This window comes from Teleopsis dalmanni, chromosome 1 (assembly GCF_002237135.1).
Source record: "Teleopsis dalmanni isolate 2A chromosome 1, ASM223713v2, whole genome shotgun sequence".
NCBI lineage: Eukaryota > Metazoa > Arthropoda > Insecta > Diptera > Diopsidae > Teleopsis > Teleopsis dalmanni.
The window spans coordinates 152,277,732-152,292,671 of NC_051846.1; the positions used below are offsets into that span (position 1 = coordinate 152,277,732).

Here is a 14,940-nt window from a genome sequence, read left to right on the forward strand (position 1 = left end):
AATATATTTTGTATTTGTTATTGTATAAAAGTTCTCAAACAATCATTTCTAGCTCTCTAGCATAAAATATAGCTTGCTCTGCTAACTCAATTGTTGGTAAGATTTCTTTAGGCTTTGCAGTTTTATCAATGAAATTATAAATGCCATCAGAACTTAAAAGCCAATTCCGTTTTTGACCAATTGCTCTTACTTCATCAACAGATTTTAAATTAAGACGCCTTGCAGCTTCCTTCGGTGAAATCTTTTCGTATGACTTTTCAATACAAGCTCCGATTTCGTCTCGTACAGTATCCAGTAACGTATCCATAAAATAATTATATATTTCAGATGGCGCAGAATTCTGGAAATCAGTAACTTATACATATACATTTATTATACAAGTCTACAAATTTCATACCTTGGCTTGGAATATTTTATTGTATCTGCCTTCCATTATATACTGCTCAAGTGCCAATATTGGACGTATATATTGGTTTTTTTGAATAACTTCAGCTGACAATAACTCTAATTCGGTATGAAATTCAGAGACGCGAATTACTGATAATAAATACAATAAATTTAATCCTAGTAATTTGTACATATTCTCTGATTCGCCGATCTCTTGTCTAAAATGTAAGATGATAATAGATAATAGAATATTATTTCACATAAATAAATAACTCACTTGTAATCATAGTAGTAACATTTTAATTGGGACATATAACGTTCAAAAGCTGGTATGTCTTTGTTGGCGACACTATATTCTACGGCAATTTCAAGCACGTCACGAGCTAAAATTAATTCATGTTTTGAAGACTTCAGATCACCAGTTGGCAAATAAGAGAGTTTCGTAAGTGCAATCTAAAAGATATATGGGTAAATATGAGAATAATTCTTATATATATATATATAGTGCAGAATATTTTATACATCTTATTGACTACCTTTAACTTATCAAGAATCTGCCCACATTTTTTCAAATTCCTTGGTTTTTTTATCCACTCGGATTTAAGTTCTTTGTAGAAATTTTCAATGCTCACTATTTCAGCAGACATTATTAACTCAAAAAAAAATCAGCAAGATGAAACTAGTAATGAATTGCTAAAATTGAAATTTTTTTTAATTGTTGTATTTCCTAAACGTCAGCGATGAATTTGGAGAATTATGAACTGTCAAATAATTATATTTTTGACAACTTACTAATCTATTACTTTATCAATTAGAAAATAATATCAATGATATGTTTTTAACAACTTTAAAAATTAACAAGTTATCTAATTGTTAAATTAAAAAAAGAAAAAACCTTCTACACTTCATAATATTTATTCAATTTTCGTAAAAATGTAGAGTATTAAAATTCCAAACTTGAAATGCCAAATTGTTATTGATGGAGAACAGTATCTTGTTCGCTCTCGCATCTGTGCTGTCGAGTACAACGAACTAAGTAGAACAAAGTACACACTATGTGCATCTTTTATTTAGATTTACCAGTGCCATTTTATTTGTGAAATGTCATAAAGCGTTGGTTAATGGCACATTAAAAATTGTCGCGTAGAAATAATTAGTTATTTTACACGGTTTGTAGTAAAAATTAAAATTATAAAAGAAGGACAACATAAACTGGTGAATCATAGTGCATTTAATGTATTGCTATATAGAAAATTAATAAAATTTCAACTGCCTAATTAATGTGTAAATTACACAGGAATTTAGTAGCTGAAAGCAGTGAATTTTTCAAGCGCGGGAATATATGTTTTATGTGATTTGTTTTAATTGAATGCTTGGTGTAATAAATTATTTTATACGAAAGTTGCGAACTCTTAAAGTGTAAGAAACAGAAAAGTAAAATTTATAGTTTTGTTTGGCATCATTTTCATTTCATTGCAGTACAGTTGTGGCAAAACTAATTTGTGGTTATAATTTATTATTAAAGAGCGCACAAATGGAATATGTACTTATTATATAAAATATGTCTATAGTTGCAATAATACAATGGTAATTTCACAAACTGACAAATTTGAATCAGAACCACATAATGGGAACTTTGTAGGATTATATTGTTTTAGTATGTGCTTGACTTGCAGTGTTGTTTTTGTTTTTTCGTTAAATAATATATTTTGCTATTAAAAAATATCAGCACTCGATGTATATTAATATATAAATATTCAATATGTAGTCTATGAAAAATTATAAACCCGCCAGAATATATATTTCTTATACGACAAAATACGAGAAGCGTTGCCAGACGCTGGGGTGTGTAAACCAATCATTTTTATAATTGTTTAGTTTGAGTTCTTTAAAGATACCATATATAATTGAACGGTTGTAAATTATATATTTCTATATGCATATTAATGTGTTGTTTATTTATGAAACAGCCTTTATAAGATTAAAAACAAATTTTTCTAGTAAGAAATTGTTAAAATTTCTGTATCATAATTCTATATTGCTTATATTGATAACCCAGGCAAGAAACTTCTTGGAACTTGTTAGTTTTTTGAAAAGGCAAATAAATTAATTCGGCTTGTCGAGTATTGGTGATATTTTAAAGTGACCTTTAATGATAATATCAGTAGTGTAATATCATCACCATTTAATAGACTTAAGTGATGTTTTCTATATCCTAAACAGTTTTAAGTAATTTAAATATTTATTTTTGTTTCTCATATTCTTACAGTTTTATGTAAAATGCGAAGTGGCAAAAAACTCAAAGCTGTGGAAGCAAAAAAAACACGTTTATGCGTAGTAAGACTGCCAGACATTAGGCAAACTACAAACAGAAAAGTCAATTCAACTCCTAACAGCGTAAAATTAACACCAACAGACGATAAAAAATTCAAAGGTCCACTCAAAAAACGTCCAATATCAGATATTTCAACTCCAAAAACTTCAGCATCCATAATGCCACCCAAATCGAAAAATAAGCCTGGTAGACCATCGTTAAAAAATATTGTTATTGACTCACCACCCCCCACTATTGCAGCAGGAAGATCGCGTCGTGCTATCAAGCCAAATCCAAAATATGCAAGTGATGACTTAGTAACACCAAAGTTAATAAAAAATGTGGCTTTATTGGGAGCAAGTGCAAGTAAGAAGACTACTCCATCGGAAAAGCAACGAAAAGAGTCTTCAAGCAGCGACGATTTCTTCAATAAAGAATCTGATACTGATGAGATTATAAATTTGGACAAGGAAGTAAAGATTATTGACAAAAGTAGGGATAGTGATGAGGACTTTATGGAGATTGAAGAAGAACCTGTAATTCAACCAAAACGACGAGGACGTCCACGTAAAGTAGATAAAGTACAAACTCCACGATTGAGTCAATCGGTCAAAGTTGGACAAATATCGCGTAATACACCAGTTAATAAATCTACACCATCACAACTACAACAATTACGTAAAACGTTCGCATCCAGTGTTAAACGAATTAGTGAAACAAATTTGAAAAGAGCTCTCGAATCAACCGAAGAGAGTGATAATGATAGCGTCAGCACTCGTAAAAAGTTGCTATTATCTGCTGGAATGACACTTACAAAATTTAAAACGATTGAGAAGGAAGAAAAGAAAGAACCACAATTAAAGCAATCGTTTCTTCAAAGTCGTAAATCTTTAAATTTAAATGCAATAAATAATAATAAGAGCGTTAACAAATTAAGTTCTATTCAACAACATGCGTTGGCAATTCAAGAAAAACGAAAAATGTTAGAAAAAACAATTAATAAAACAAATTTAACACCACCTTCCTCAGATTTACAGTTAAACCAAATCTCTGCAAATAAAACGCTAAACTTATTAAAAGCCTCTGCCGAAAAACGGCGTAGTTCTTCACCCTCTTCGAAAAATTTATTGGATAAAAGATCGAAAGAGGAAGACAAATTATATGTTGTAGAACCAAGTTCCGCAAATAAACCGAAGGAAGCAATGCCAACATTTACAATTGTAAATATAAATGATATCATTAATAAAAAAGGAGACGTTCTAATATCACAAACAGATGCGAATGTTACCACGAAAGTTAGTAAAGACGAAAGTCCTAGTACTAGTTCAACAAAAAGCACCGTAACATCTTCAATAAGGGGACGACGCAAGGCGTTACATACAACTATTCGTTCAGAGAAAGCAGACTCCGATAACGATGTTACTCCTGCTACAAACACTCCAAACAATCAGAAGAAGGCCACGAAAACCATTTTGAATCATACCCTTAATAAAAAAATATTAACAAGGACAAATGCACAAAATTCAGCTGCGAAACCTGCACCAGTAGAAAAACCAGCTCCACGTATATTAAATTCAGTAGTAGCGAAGAAAATGCAGCCTGTCCGACCGATGATAGCAAATCCGGATGATTCAGCTGATGAAAGTTTTCCACTCTCTCTCGGCGATGAAGAGGAATTTGAGGATGATTTAGATATTGATAAACCGCAGTATCACAATAAAAAAACTATTCCTACTAAGGAAAATTTATCAGCTATAAATAATCGCTTACCACAAAAAATGGCACAAAAAACGACTCCAGAAAAAGTTGTTATTTCACGACACGGCGACAAAATAATAAAAAAAATTACATGCTTTGAAACGTGGTATGTTATCAATCCACCAGAAGAACGGGCACCTGTAACAATTCGTAATCAATTTGAAATTCCAATGATTAAATTAGCAAATAAAGCTAGCGAGGTGCTACTTCCCTCAGATAGTTGGAGTTATAAAGTTACTCTGTGCGAACTAGCACCGTCAGTTATTATGAAATCAAACCTTACTACTTACACTGGTGACTTAAGCGCACAAAATATTCCAGAAGAGGATCGTGCAAGGTACCAACCGTCATGTGTAATGTTTCGTAGATCAGTAAACGATAGACTGAAATCGAGATTACCTTTTGATCGAGCTGTAATATTTAAAAATAAAACATTCTTTACTAACATTGAAGGCAAAAATGTAAAATTAATTGGCGCGCCAACAACGATTCGGGACTTAAGTGAGGTTGAGACTTTATTGGAAATCGTTGACCTTCTTACCTTGGGGAGTGATTTAGTAGAGACTGCAACAACAATGCAGTAAAATATATTGATATTTTATGTACTATAATAAATAAATCTGTTGATTTTTGTAATTAAGACTTTGTATAAATGCGAGTAGATAAATTATTCGTTACGAACGTAATTTGTTTTTTTTCTTTTCCCAATATGAAATCTTATATTACAATTATCTTTGTAACACATATTGTTAGAGTTGCATCATACGCATATATTAGTTACATTTTTAAAATATGGGCGCAGCATAACGCGTTCATTATTTTGAACTTAACATTATCCAAGATTGTTAAATTGCGTTCAAATATATTAAAAAATCTTTAGTCTAATAATATGGTTTTCTAAATAATTAGAAATTCATTTATGATATAATGTAATTTATGAAATCGAGATAGTTTTCTATAGAATTAAAAGTGTAATAAAAATTTAAACTTATTAAAAAAGTATGTTTTGAAATCAACAAATATTGTTATATATATTTACTTTCCTTATGTAAAATGAATATATTCAATAAAGGATATAAATTCCAATTTTGGCAATTTTTAATAAGTGTGGCAACTCTTTATGAGTACGTTCAGCATTTAATTCTTTTTTAGTTTTCAAATATTTTGTTTTTATTTTAATTAATATTTTATTTATTAATTAATAATAAATATAAAAATAAATATCTTTTAAACGATTTAATCGTCTCAGTAAAATAGGTAAGTCAGTTTTTATGAAACCAGATTTCATTAATTAATTACATTAATTTATATAAATGTTAAAAAACATTCGGGAATTAGCAATGAGTTAAACACATATAATATTAATTAATATTTATTTTCTTACGAATTATTTTTTTGTTTAAATATAATAATAAATTCAATTTTAATATAATTATCCAACTTAATTATTTAACTTAAGCTACTGTATTAGAAAGTTACTGCGCCTTCTCACTTGCTCATCAACACCTTGAATTTCTAATAATAATTAATAATTGGAGCAGCGATCCAAAAATTAAAACGAAATAATAATTGAATGTGTTCTATTCCTTAAAATTTATAACAAAACCTTTATATATATTATATAATTACACATTTTTGTTTTTTTATGTAATACTTTAATTCAAATATATTTATCCATAACAATAATAAGTAAGTTTTATAAAATGTTCATGTAAATTAACGAACACGAATGGTTCCTACAACGTCTGGGTGTACTTCCTGGAGCCACTCGTCAATTTAGACGACCAAGTACCTTTTCCTACCATGTAAAGGGTGTGTTTATCGAATTATATATTAAACAACATAATATAATATTCAATAATATTATAATAAATAATATTATATTATATTAAATAATACTATATTAAAAATATCATATTAAAATAATGTATTATATTATTTTAAATAATATATCATAGTATTTTAAATAACATATCATATTATATTAAAAAATATTGTTATAATAAATAACATTCTGTCATATCTCATATTATATTATACTATATTAAATAGTATTACAATACATTTAATAATATTGTATTATATTAAATAATATTACATTATATAAAATAAAATAATATAATAAATATTATATTCTATTAAATAATATATAATAAAAAATAATATTATATTAAATAATATAATATGTTAAATAAAATTATGTTATACTTAATAATTTTCTATCATATATCACATTATATTACACTTTATTAAATAATATTATATTATATATATATATTATATTATATATATTATATTATATATATTATATTATATATATTATATTATATATATTATATTATATATATTATATTATATATATTATATATATATATTATATATATTATATATTATATTATATATATTATAATATTAATATTATATTATATATATTATAATATTATATATTATATTATATATTATTATAATATTATATATTATATTATATATTATTATAATATTATATATTATATTATATATTATTATAATATTATATATTATATTATATATTATTATAATATTATATATTATATTATATATTATTATAATATTATATATTATATTATATATTATTATAATATATATTACATATTTTATTATAATATTATATATTATATTATATTATATTATAGTATATTATATTATATTATATTATACATTATAATATTATAATATATTCATTATGTTATATGTTTACTGTGTTTTATTATAATATATTTTGTTATGGTATGGTATTTACTCCGCCAGCTACCATTTGTTACAAGCATATATATAACTTGTGGTTAATAGGTTAGGCTGGGTCGCTTTTCGTATATAGACTAGGATGATCACCAAATGAACTGTATTGATTTATACACATCTTTCAAGTGAAAATAAACCTTTCTATAACTCTATAAACCCGCTGTACCCAACAGCTGAATTGCATGTGTCCAGATCGGTTTAAGAATGTCCTTGTATAGTCTTACTGTGTTCTCTAAGTAGTGTTGAGAATTTGATTATGAGCTGGTTGCGTTAAGCTTTACAGGGCAATTCTGGCAAAGATCGTTAAAAGTCTTGCGTAAGACCGTTTGTAAGATTACAGCTTTTCTGGCACAAAAATCTTTCAAAAAAGTCTTGTCGTTTGTAATTCATGGTAGAAAATTGTTTTGTTCTACTTGTTTCGTGGTGAAATGAAAAACAGCTGCTAATTGCTACCGCACACAAGTACACAATTGAATTTAATTACGAAAGTGATAAAAAGCTACAAGGTGTATGTTTCATTATTAGCCACAAGGCTCATGTGGACATGTAGGAACACATATGGTAGAACCTGGGGCCTTAGTCCCAGAATTCTTTCATGGATCTACCGCACAATGGTCAGACCCATTGTATCCTATGCAGCTCTTGTTTGGTGGAACAAGGCACAACTAAAAGCTGCAATACTCAAATGCAATAAACTGCAAAGACTCGCATGTATAGCTATGAGGGGAACTATTAGAACATGTCCCACGTCAGCACTGGAGTCCATAGTGGGTTTTACCCCTCTGCACCTCTTCATTAAAAAGACAGCAGCCCTGAGTGGAGCTAGGCTACACTCTGACATCAATATGCACGGAAGTCTTGACAGTCAAAACTCTATTTGCAAACTAGTTCCTGGCATAGAGATCTGCGATAGAACAGATCGCATGAACATGGAACTTCGCTTCGGTAGAAAGTTCGAAGTCCTCATTCCCGATCGATTGGATTGGGAAAATGGCACTCCTGGAGCAGAACCAGAAGTGATTTTATGGTTCACCGATGGTTCAAAAACTAAAGAAGGAGTTGGTACTGGAATATTTGATCCTAACACCAGAATCTCGCTAGCGCTGGCTATATGGCCCACTGTCTTCCAAGCAGAGGTTCACGCCATCGAGGTCTACGCTCGTATCAACTTAAACAACGGGTTGAAAGGCGCCCGCACCTGTATTTACTCCGATAGTCAAGCAGCAGTCAAAGCTCTATCCTCCTGGAGGTTTTTCTCAAAGCTTTCATTAGACTGCTTTGATGTGTTGCAGCAGCTAGCAAGCAAAAACAAAGTGACGCTTTGCTGGGTGCCTGGTCACACAGGAGTAAAGGGCCGACAGTCTTGCAAGGGCAGGTTCTGCCACTCAAATCTGTGGACCGGAACTCTATTGTGGATTAAGTTGGTCTACAACTAGGTATCTAATTGATAAATGGATCTTAGCCGAGAGAGTTATGGCAAGGCATTCCTCCTTAGCAAATCAGACTTGAGATTGCTGGTGGGATATTTAACGGGTCACCATGGACTGCGTTATCACCTTAATAAAATGGGTCTGTCCGAGAAGACGGAGTGTCGACTCTGCTTAGAAGCAGACGAGACTACCAGTCATATTCTCTGCAACTGCTCAGCCTTGATCTGGGGAAGGAGGAGGTCACTGGGAGGAGAGCTGCTCTCTCCTTCTGACATTAGGAGGTCCTCACCGGACGCCATTCTGGCTTTCATTCGAAAAGCGGAATGTCTTCTGTTCGGTTAGGGTCAGTTGCAGCACAAAAGATCAATCTGGTCGCAGTGCTCTGCTCCGTTGGGAGCTTGTACCCCGTTTATTTCTATTCTATTCTATGTTTCATTATTATTATTATTTATTCATAAATAATTTTTTACGGAATTTAAGTCATATCATAAAAGAAATGGTTACAGTTCTTGATGCATTGAGCACAGTAGTGACAAAAAAAAAATTAATTAGTTTTAAAAATATAGGTTAAATATATATAATTAAATATATAAATAGAATATTAGAAATTAAATATATAAATTATATACGTTAAAATTTTTTTAAAGAAAGTATAGTATATCAATACATTAGTCGTATTAAATATGAAGGTACAAATAATTGATCAATTTTTACAAATTTTGAATATACGAATGTCAGAATATGAATAATCTTTCGTAAGATTTTTGAGTGTGGTGAGTTAAAAGAGCGTTGCCAGAGTTTCCCTGTTAATGTAAATATTCTACGTCAATCTACTATCAAGATGATCGCCTAGATATTTAACTGAGTCGCTGTATGGAATTGGCTGACTGCAACTAGCTAGGCTAAGTTGGTATTTAAGAGAACGGCGGTACACAGACCGTTCAGCTTAGGGCGAATTCGAACGCTTTTTGAATCAGGAAGTCCTTGCGTGATTCTGCAACTAGCTAGGCTAAGTTGGCATTTAAGAGAACGGTACACGGACCGTTCAGCTTAGGGCGAATTTGAACGCTTTTTGAATCAGGAAGTCTTTGCGGGCTTTCTGGAGGAGAAACTGCAGTACTGCTGCTTAAAGTTAGATCACAATTTCCCCTTCAGATTGCAAATGTCACATGTACAGACTTGTTTGGATTTACTTTTATTTTTCATTTTTTGAACGATGTCGATATGTTGCAAAATTCTAATTTTTTTTGGACAGAATGATCGCTGTGCCATCTGCTGAGGTAGCTAGATTCACATAAGCTAGAACAGGTATGTCTGTTGTGAAGAGAGTATTAAGAATGGGCCCTAAGAGAACATAATGGTGCGATGAAGAAAGTTAGTGAATATAGAACATTATTAGATAATATTGACATTTTTTATGCATAGCCATTAAACATTTTTGGTTATACTTAAATATTTGCTCACGCATTACGTATTACAAATAATTATTTAAAAGAAATTGTTAATTACTTTTAAGAAATATTTCGCCAAAACGTAAACATTTTTTCAATAGCCGCTTCAATGGCAAATTATTTGTTTTATATTACAAAATATTTTTAAAAATATTGTTGTCGCTCTCAATTGGCTTTATGTATTTGTTTTCGGACAGGCCTTAGGTTTTTGTTTTATCATTTTTATATAATAATAAAATATATAAGACATCTATCTTTATTTTTGTTTTAAAAATTAAACCGTTTATTTATATATACAGATTTCAAAAGTGGTTCTTTCCCATTTTTTTTTAATTCATAATGCTAAATGTGTCCATGATCTTTATAAATATTTTTTAATTTAATTTTTATTTTATTTACATTTTAATATCCAATAAATAAAAAAAATTAAAATATAAATTTGAAAGAAATTATGCGAGAAAAAATTCACCACTGTTACATAAAGATTTCAAGTAACTGTCAAGAGTAAATATGTCATTTGAAAATGCAGAATGAGAAAGGCGCCACAAATCACTCAAAAGAGATCATCACTCCTAAAATCGTTGATAAAATCCATGGTATGGTGCTGGAAAAGCAACGAATGAAGGCTCGTAAGAATGCTGAGGCTGTTGGCACCTTAACTAAGTGGGTACATCATAATCTACATGAATCATTAGACATGAGGTATCCGCGCGATAGGTGCTCAGGTTTAGCTATAAGCTCAACCGTATGATTACTTCAAAGGAGTATTTGTCAGATAACAAGGCAATGACGACAGTTTTTTGGGATATACTTGGTATCATTTACATCGATTTTCTTAAAAAGAGTAAAATGTTCATAGGCGAATATTAGTTAAAGCTTTTGGACATATTCGACAATGATTTGTCCTTCCTTTAAGGAAATCCAATAAATTGGGCTTTCCATTCAACACATTCTCCAGATATAGCCTCCTGCAGCTATTTGCTGTTTGCAAATCTTAAAAAAATGAAAGTAGGTTAAATAAATAAATCACTATTGATACAAATGAATAAGAACCTTGAGGTCCTTAAAAAGGACTCATGAAAAAGGTTTTTAAGGCTCTTGAAAAAACAGATTAATTGAAAGGGATAAAAGAACCGGAAGAAATTTAGAATTAAATGGGTCATGGTCTGAAAGAAGACTATGTTGAGAATTAACCAGTATTTATTCGAAAAAAAATAACTTTTACTTAAACGAAATTATCAAATTATGCCTATATTATTTATTATTATTTGGTACTTTATTATCGCATGTATCACAACTAAAATGTAAACTGTTAATAAAATCGCTTTTTGACGCTACTGTAAATAATGTATACTGATTAGTGTGTTTAACAAGTAGAGGAAGAAGTTATCATAGGCTACTAAATTTATCGCCTAAATTAAATTTAATAATTTTGCAAATCCACATATTTGAAGAAAAAAATGTAAGTTATAACAAACTTAAACAATCTTTTGACATTGACATATGTATGTATATTTTACATTGAAATAGCAGTGGATTAAGAATAAATGTTATATATACAAAATAAATAATACAAAATTGTGCCGATAAGAAAAATTCCACGTAAGTACGCGTACATTAACGAGATGGAGGTATTAGTGTTCGGCTCGGCAATTGTAGATTTCATTAGGTAAAAATTATTTTGATTTAATTGGATTCATATAATATATGAGTTATTAAGTTATGTAGAACGACTACCTCGTTTGGGTGAAACGTTGAAGGGAAGAAAGTTTGCAACTGGCTATGGTGGTAAAGGTGCAAATCAATGTGTAGCAGCCGCTAGACTAGGGGCCAGTACTGCAATGATAGCAAAGGTATATTATTATATGTAATACAGTCAGTTATTAAAGTGGAAAACACAATAGCTTGGAGACGACAGCTGGGGCAACGACTACTTGGAGCATTTACGCCAGGAAGGAGTGGATGTAGAATTTACACAGCAATGCAAAAATGAAGTAAATATAAAAATGCAATTATCTAATTTTTCAATTTTAGTTGTTCAAATTTAATATTGAGAAATTGTATTAAGTTTTATATTATATTATTATATTAAATATTGGTTTTATAACAGCCAAAGTCTTCAATCACATGCGGCCTATTTAACACATTATTTTCATCTTTTTAGACGACTGGTGTTGCGCAAATAAGTGTGTCCGATGGGGGAGATAATTGTATAATTATAACACCAGGGGCAAATGATGCATTAAACGGAGAAGATGTTTCTAAGGCTGAAAAGTTATTTACCAGCTGCAAAGTATGTTGACTTCTGTTGATAATAAATTGTGTACATTCTTTACTACTACTTTCAGATACTAATTTGCCAACTAGAAGTTCCAGTCGAGTCTACGCTGCATGCTCTTCAGGCTTTTAAAGGAATATCGATATTAAATGCAGCTCCAGCTCTGCAAAATACGCCCATTGAATTATTAAAATCTGCGACGATATTTTGCGTGAATGAAAGCGAAGCCGCACTTATGACAGGTGCTTATGAAATAGTAAATTTAGAGTAATTCAACATTTCACATTTAAGAGAAAATTTATTTTAAAAATTAAACATATTTTAAAGGCAGTCAAAGGAAGCATTAATGAAATTGCAAGAAATGGGCGCTAACACCGTAGTCATTACTCTCGGTTCACTTGGTGCTGTTTATGTAAAGAGCGATAAGAAAAATGAGTTTATCCATGTACCATCCATTACTGTGGAAAAAGTCGTAGATACAACCGGAGCAGGAGATGCATTTATTGGAGCGCTGGCGTACTTTATGGCTAAATATCCAAAATCCGCTCTACACCAACAAATTGGCGCAGCTTGTAGAATCGCTTCCTATTCCGTTCAATATCCCGGAACACAGTCAAGCTTTCCTAATCAACAAGATATGTCAATTAACTTAGATGTCGAAAATTTCGATTGGTTCTTGCTTTAATTAAATTGATATTTTAAAGACAATTCATTTGTACTTAATTTATTTATTACAAATGCTATTCATCGGTCTTATAAAAATAAAAAAAAACTAATTTGGCGACAGCTTTACTTCTTTCCTGACTTCTTAATACCTCCACCAACAAGCGGACCTTTTTGTGATGCTTTCTGTTTGGCAGCTTCCATCGCCTTTTGTTGTTCCTTTTGTTTTTGCTTAAAAGCCATTTCGTCTTCGTCCAATTCCTTTGAGTCTTTCTTAGGTGCCTTCAGTGGCTTTTTCTTTCCTCCTTCCCGACCAGACATTTTTAAAATTCAACCTTTAATTTTAAAATAAATGTCTTTAGATATTTTTATTATATTAATAGTTTTTTCACATTACCTTGCGCACGTAACCAAACAGGCACACTACATGCTAAACCTAAATCACCCTTCTGGGGAATTTTATGACATTAACATAAAAAGAGTGTTGCCAATGATTAAATTTTATTATACGCTGGAAACATTTACCTGTGATATAGGAATTTTATAACGAATAGTTCCCTAATATCATGTTTCCATTGCAGTTAAAACTACTTATGTTAATGAAATAAAGAATTTGTTATTTTCATTGGAATAAACTGATTTGTGCATGTGAAATAGCTTGTTTTTTTACATATTACATATAAAACGAAAAATATTGTAAATTTAGGTAATTTCCCTTGTTGGAAATTTACTTTTAAGGGTTGCATTCGACATTTTAGTTGATTCATTTGTAACGCGCCCATTTTTATACAAAACTCTTTATATGGAGTTTTAGTAAAACTGCTTAAATGAGATATGTGGCAACATGGCATAACTCACGGTTTACGTGTTTAATTTTTAAATATTATCGTATTCATACTGTCCGAAAATATGAATTTTTTGTTCTGCGATGTTTGGAATATGAAATCACTTGTCATAAGGTGTTTTTCTTTTGGGCCTACACACGTAGACATAAGAAGTTTAAGTCGAAATGAATCGAAGGACACACTTATTTTTAAATTCTTTTTAATTTACTTCTTTTTTCACAATCACGTAAAAAATAAAATATTTTTACTCATAATTGGAAAGATTTATTTTTCATTTCCAAAACAAATACCTATATCATTGAAAGGGTGGAAAATGTCCTGCGGTATACAGAATCATGTTAGTAAGTTTATATTACGTACTTTTATACATTAGTTTAGCCGCGAATTAAAACAAAATAAAACAAAACAAAACAGTACACTGCTGCTATTATTCGTTAATGCTGTATTAAACTATTTTTTCTACTGTCCGGTTATCTGATATGTTGGGATTTTTATTGTAATTCAATATAGCACAATATAGGCCGTGTGCGAGTGAATTGATGGTAAATTGACGGATATAGTAAATTATGTCAGAATGGCAGCGAATGTTGGTATTTAGAAGAATTTCGAGTAGGTGTTACTATTGTGAAAATTTTATAAGATGTTTAATAAATAAATAAATAAATTTGAAAACTTTTAACCAAAAATAATAAATAGATGCATAAATAAATAAATAAATAAATATTTACATAAGTGCAGTGCAAAAAATCCCCAGAAAATTTCAATTTACTTTACCTCAATTTAGTCGAACTCGCACACGGCCGTAGTCACTATTGCAGGAGTGATTACCTCAATGTATAATATATAATTTCTTAAACCTTACAAATAATAAGTAAAATAAATATAAATAGATGATATATGTTATATAAAATATATTCTTATAAAAAATTTGAATATAATACGAAAAAGTTATACAAAACATACATAATACCAAAAAAACATTAAGTTGGCTGCACTGCGTGTGCTATAACTACCTGGCAGGGAAATTTGAAAA

At 30.2% G+C, this 14,940-nt stretch overlaps 4 protein-coding genes across 9 annotated transcripts; 2 read left to right on the top strand and 2 right to left on the bottom strand.

Moving 5' to 3' along the window:
* Positions 1-2: 2 nt before the first annotated feature.
* LOC119669385 (26S proteasome non-ATPase regulatory subunit 8-like) lies at positions 3-1,153 on the bottom strand. Its single transcript, XM_038079250.1, has 4 exons — positions 924-1,153; positions 665-840; positions 398-605; positions 3-340 (listed from the first exon to the last, which is right to left on the bottom strand). The coding sequence occupies exons 1-4, from the start codon at positions 1,032-1,034 to the stop codon at positions 35-37; spliced, it is 801 nt and encodes a 266-aa protein (XP_037935178.1). The 5' UTR covers positions 1,035-1,153; the 3' UTR covers positions 3-34.
* A 159-nt stretch (positions 1,154-1,312) lies between these two features.
* Positions 1,313-5,095, top strand: LOC119669387. 6 transcript variants are annotated; one of them, XM_038079254.1, is made up of 3 exons: positions 1,563-1,806; positions 1,867-1,974; positions 2,657-5,095. In XM_038079254.1, the coding sequence occupies exon 3, from the start codon at positions 2,668-2,670 to the stop codon at positions 5,041-5,043; it is 2,376 nt and encodes a 791-aa protein (XP_037935182.1). In that variant the 5' UTR covers positions 1,563-1,806; positions 1,867-1,974; positions 2,657-2,667; the 3' UTR covers positions 5,044-5,095. The 6 variants fall into 6 exon arrangements, with proteins under 6 accessions (XP_037935184.1, XP_037935183.1, XP_037935182.1 ...); XM_038079256.1 differs by lacking the exons at positions 1,563-1,806; positions 1,867-1,974 and adding an exon at positions 1,313-1,433; XM_038079255.1 differs by lacking the exons at positions 1,563-1,806; positions 1,867-1,974 and adding an exon at positions 1,466-1,556.
* Positions 5,096-11,485: 6,390 nt separating this feature from the next.
* Positions 11,486-13,110, top strand: LOC119669388 (ribokinase-like). Its single transcript, XM_038079259.1, has 7 exons — positions 11,486-11,583; positions 11,655-11,790; positions 11,842-11,974; positions 12,026-12,115; positions 12,286-12,414; positions 12,470-12,666; positions 12,727-13,110. Exons 2-7 carry the CDS (start codon positions 11,747-11,749, stop codon positions 13,082-13,084), a joined length of 951 nt encoding a protein of 316 aa, XP_037935187.1. The 5' UTR covers positions 11,486-11,583; positions 11,655-11,746; the 3' UTR covers positions 13,085-13,110.
* An 8-nt stretch (positions 13,111-13,118) lies between these two features.
* Positions 13,119-13,553, bottom strand: LOC119669389 (translation machinery-associated protein 7 homolog). The gene is made up of 2 exons (XM_038079260.1): positions 13,460-13,553; positions 13,119-13,397 (listed from the first exon to the last, which is right to left on the bottom strand). The coding sequence occupies exon 2, from the start codon at positions 13,381-13,383 to the stop codon at positions 13,189-13,191; it is 195 nt and encodes a 64-aa protein (XP_037935188.1). The 5' UTR covers positions 13,384-13,397; positions 13,460-13,553; the 3' UTR covers positions 13,119-13,188.
* Positions 13,554-14,940: the final 1,387 nt, after the last annotated feature.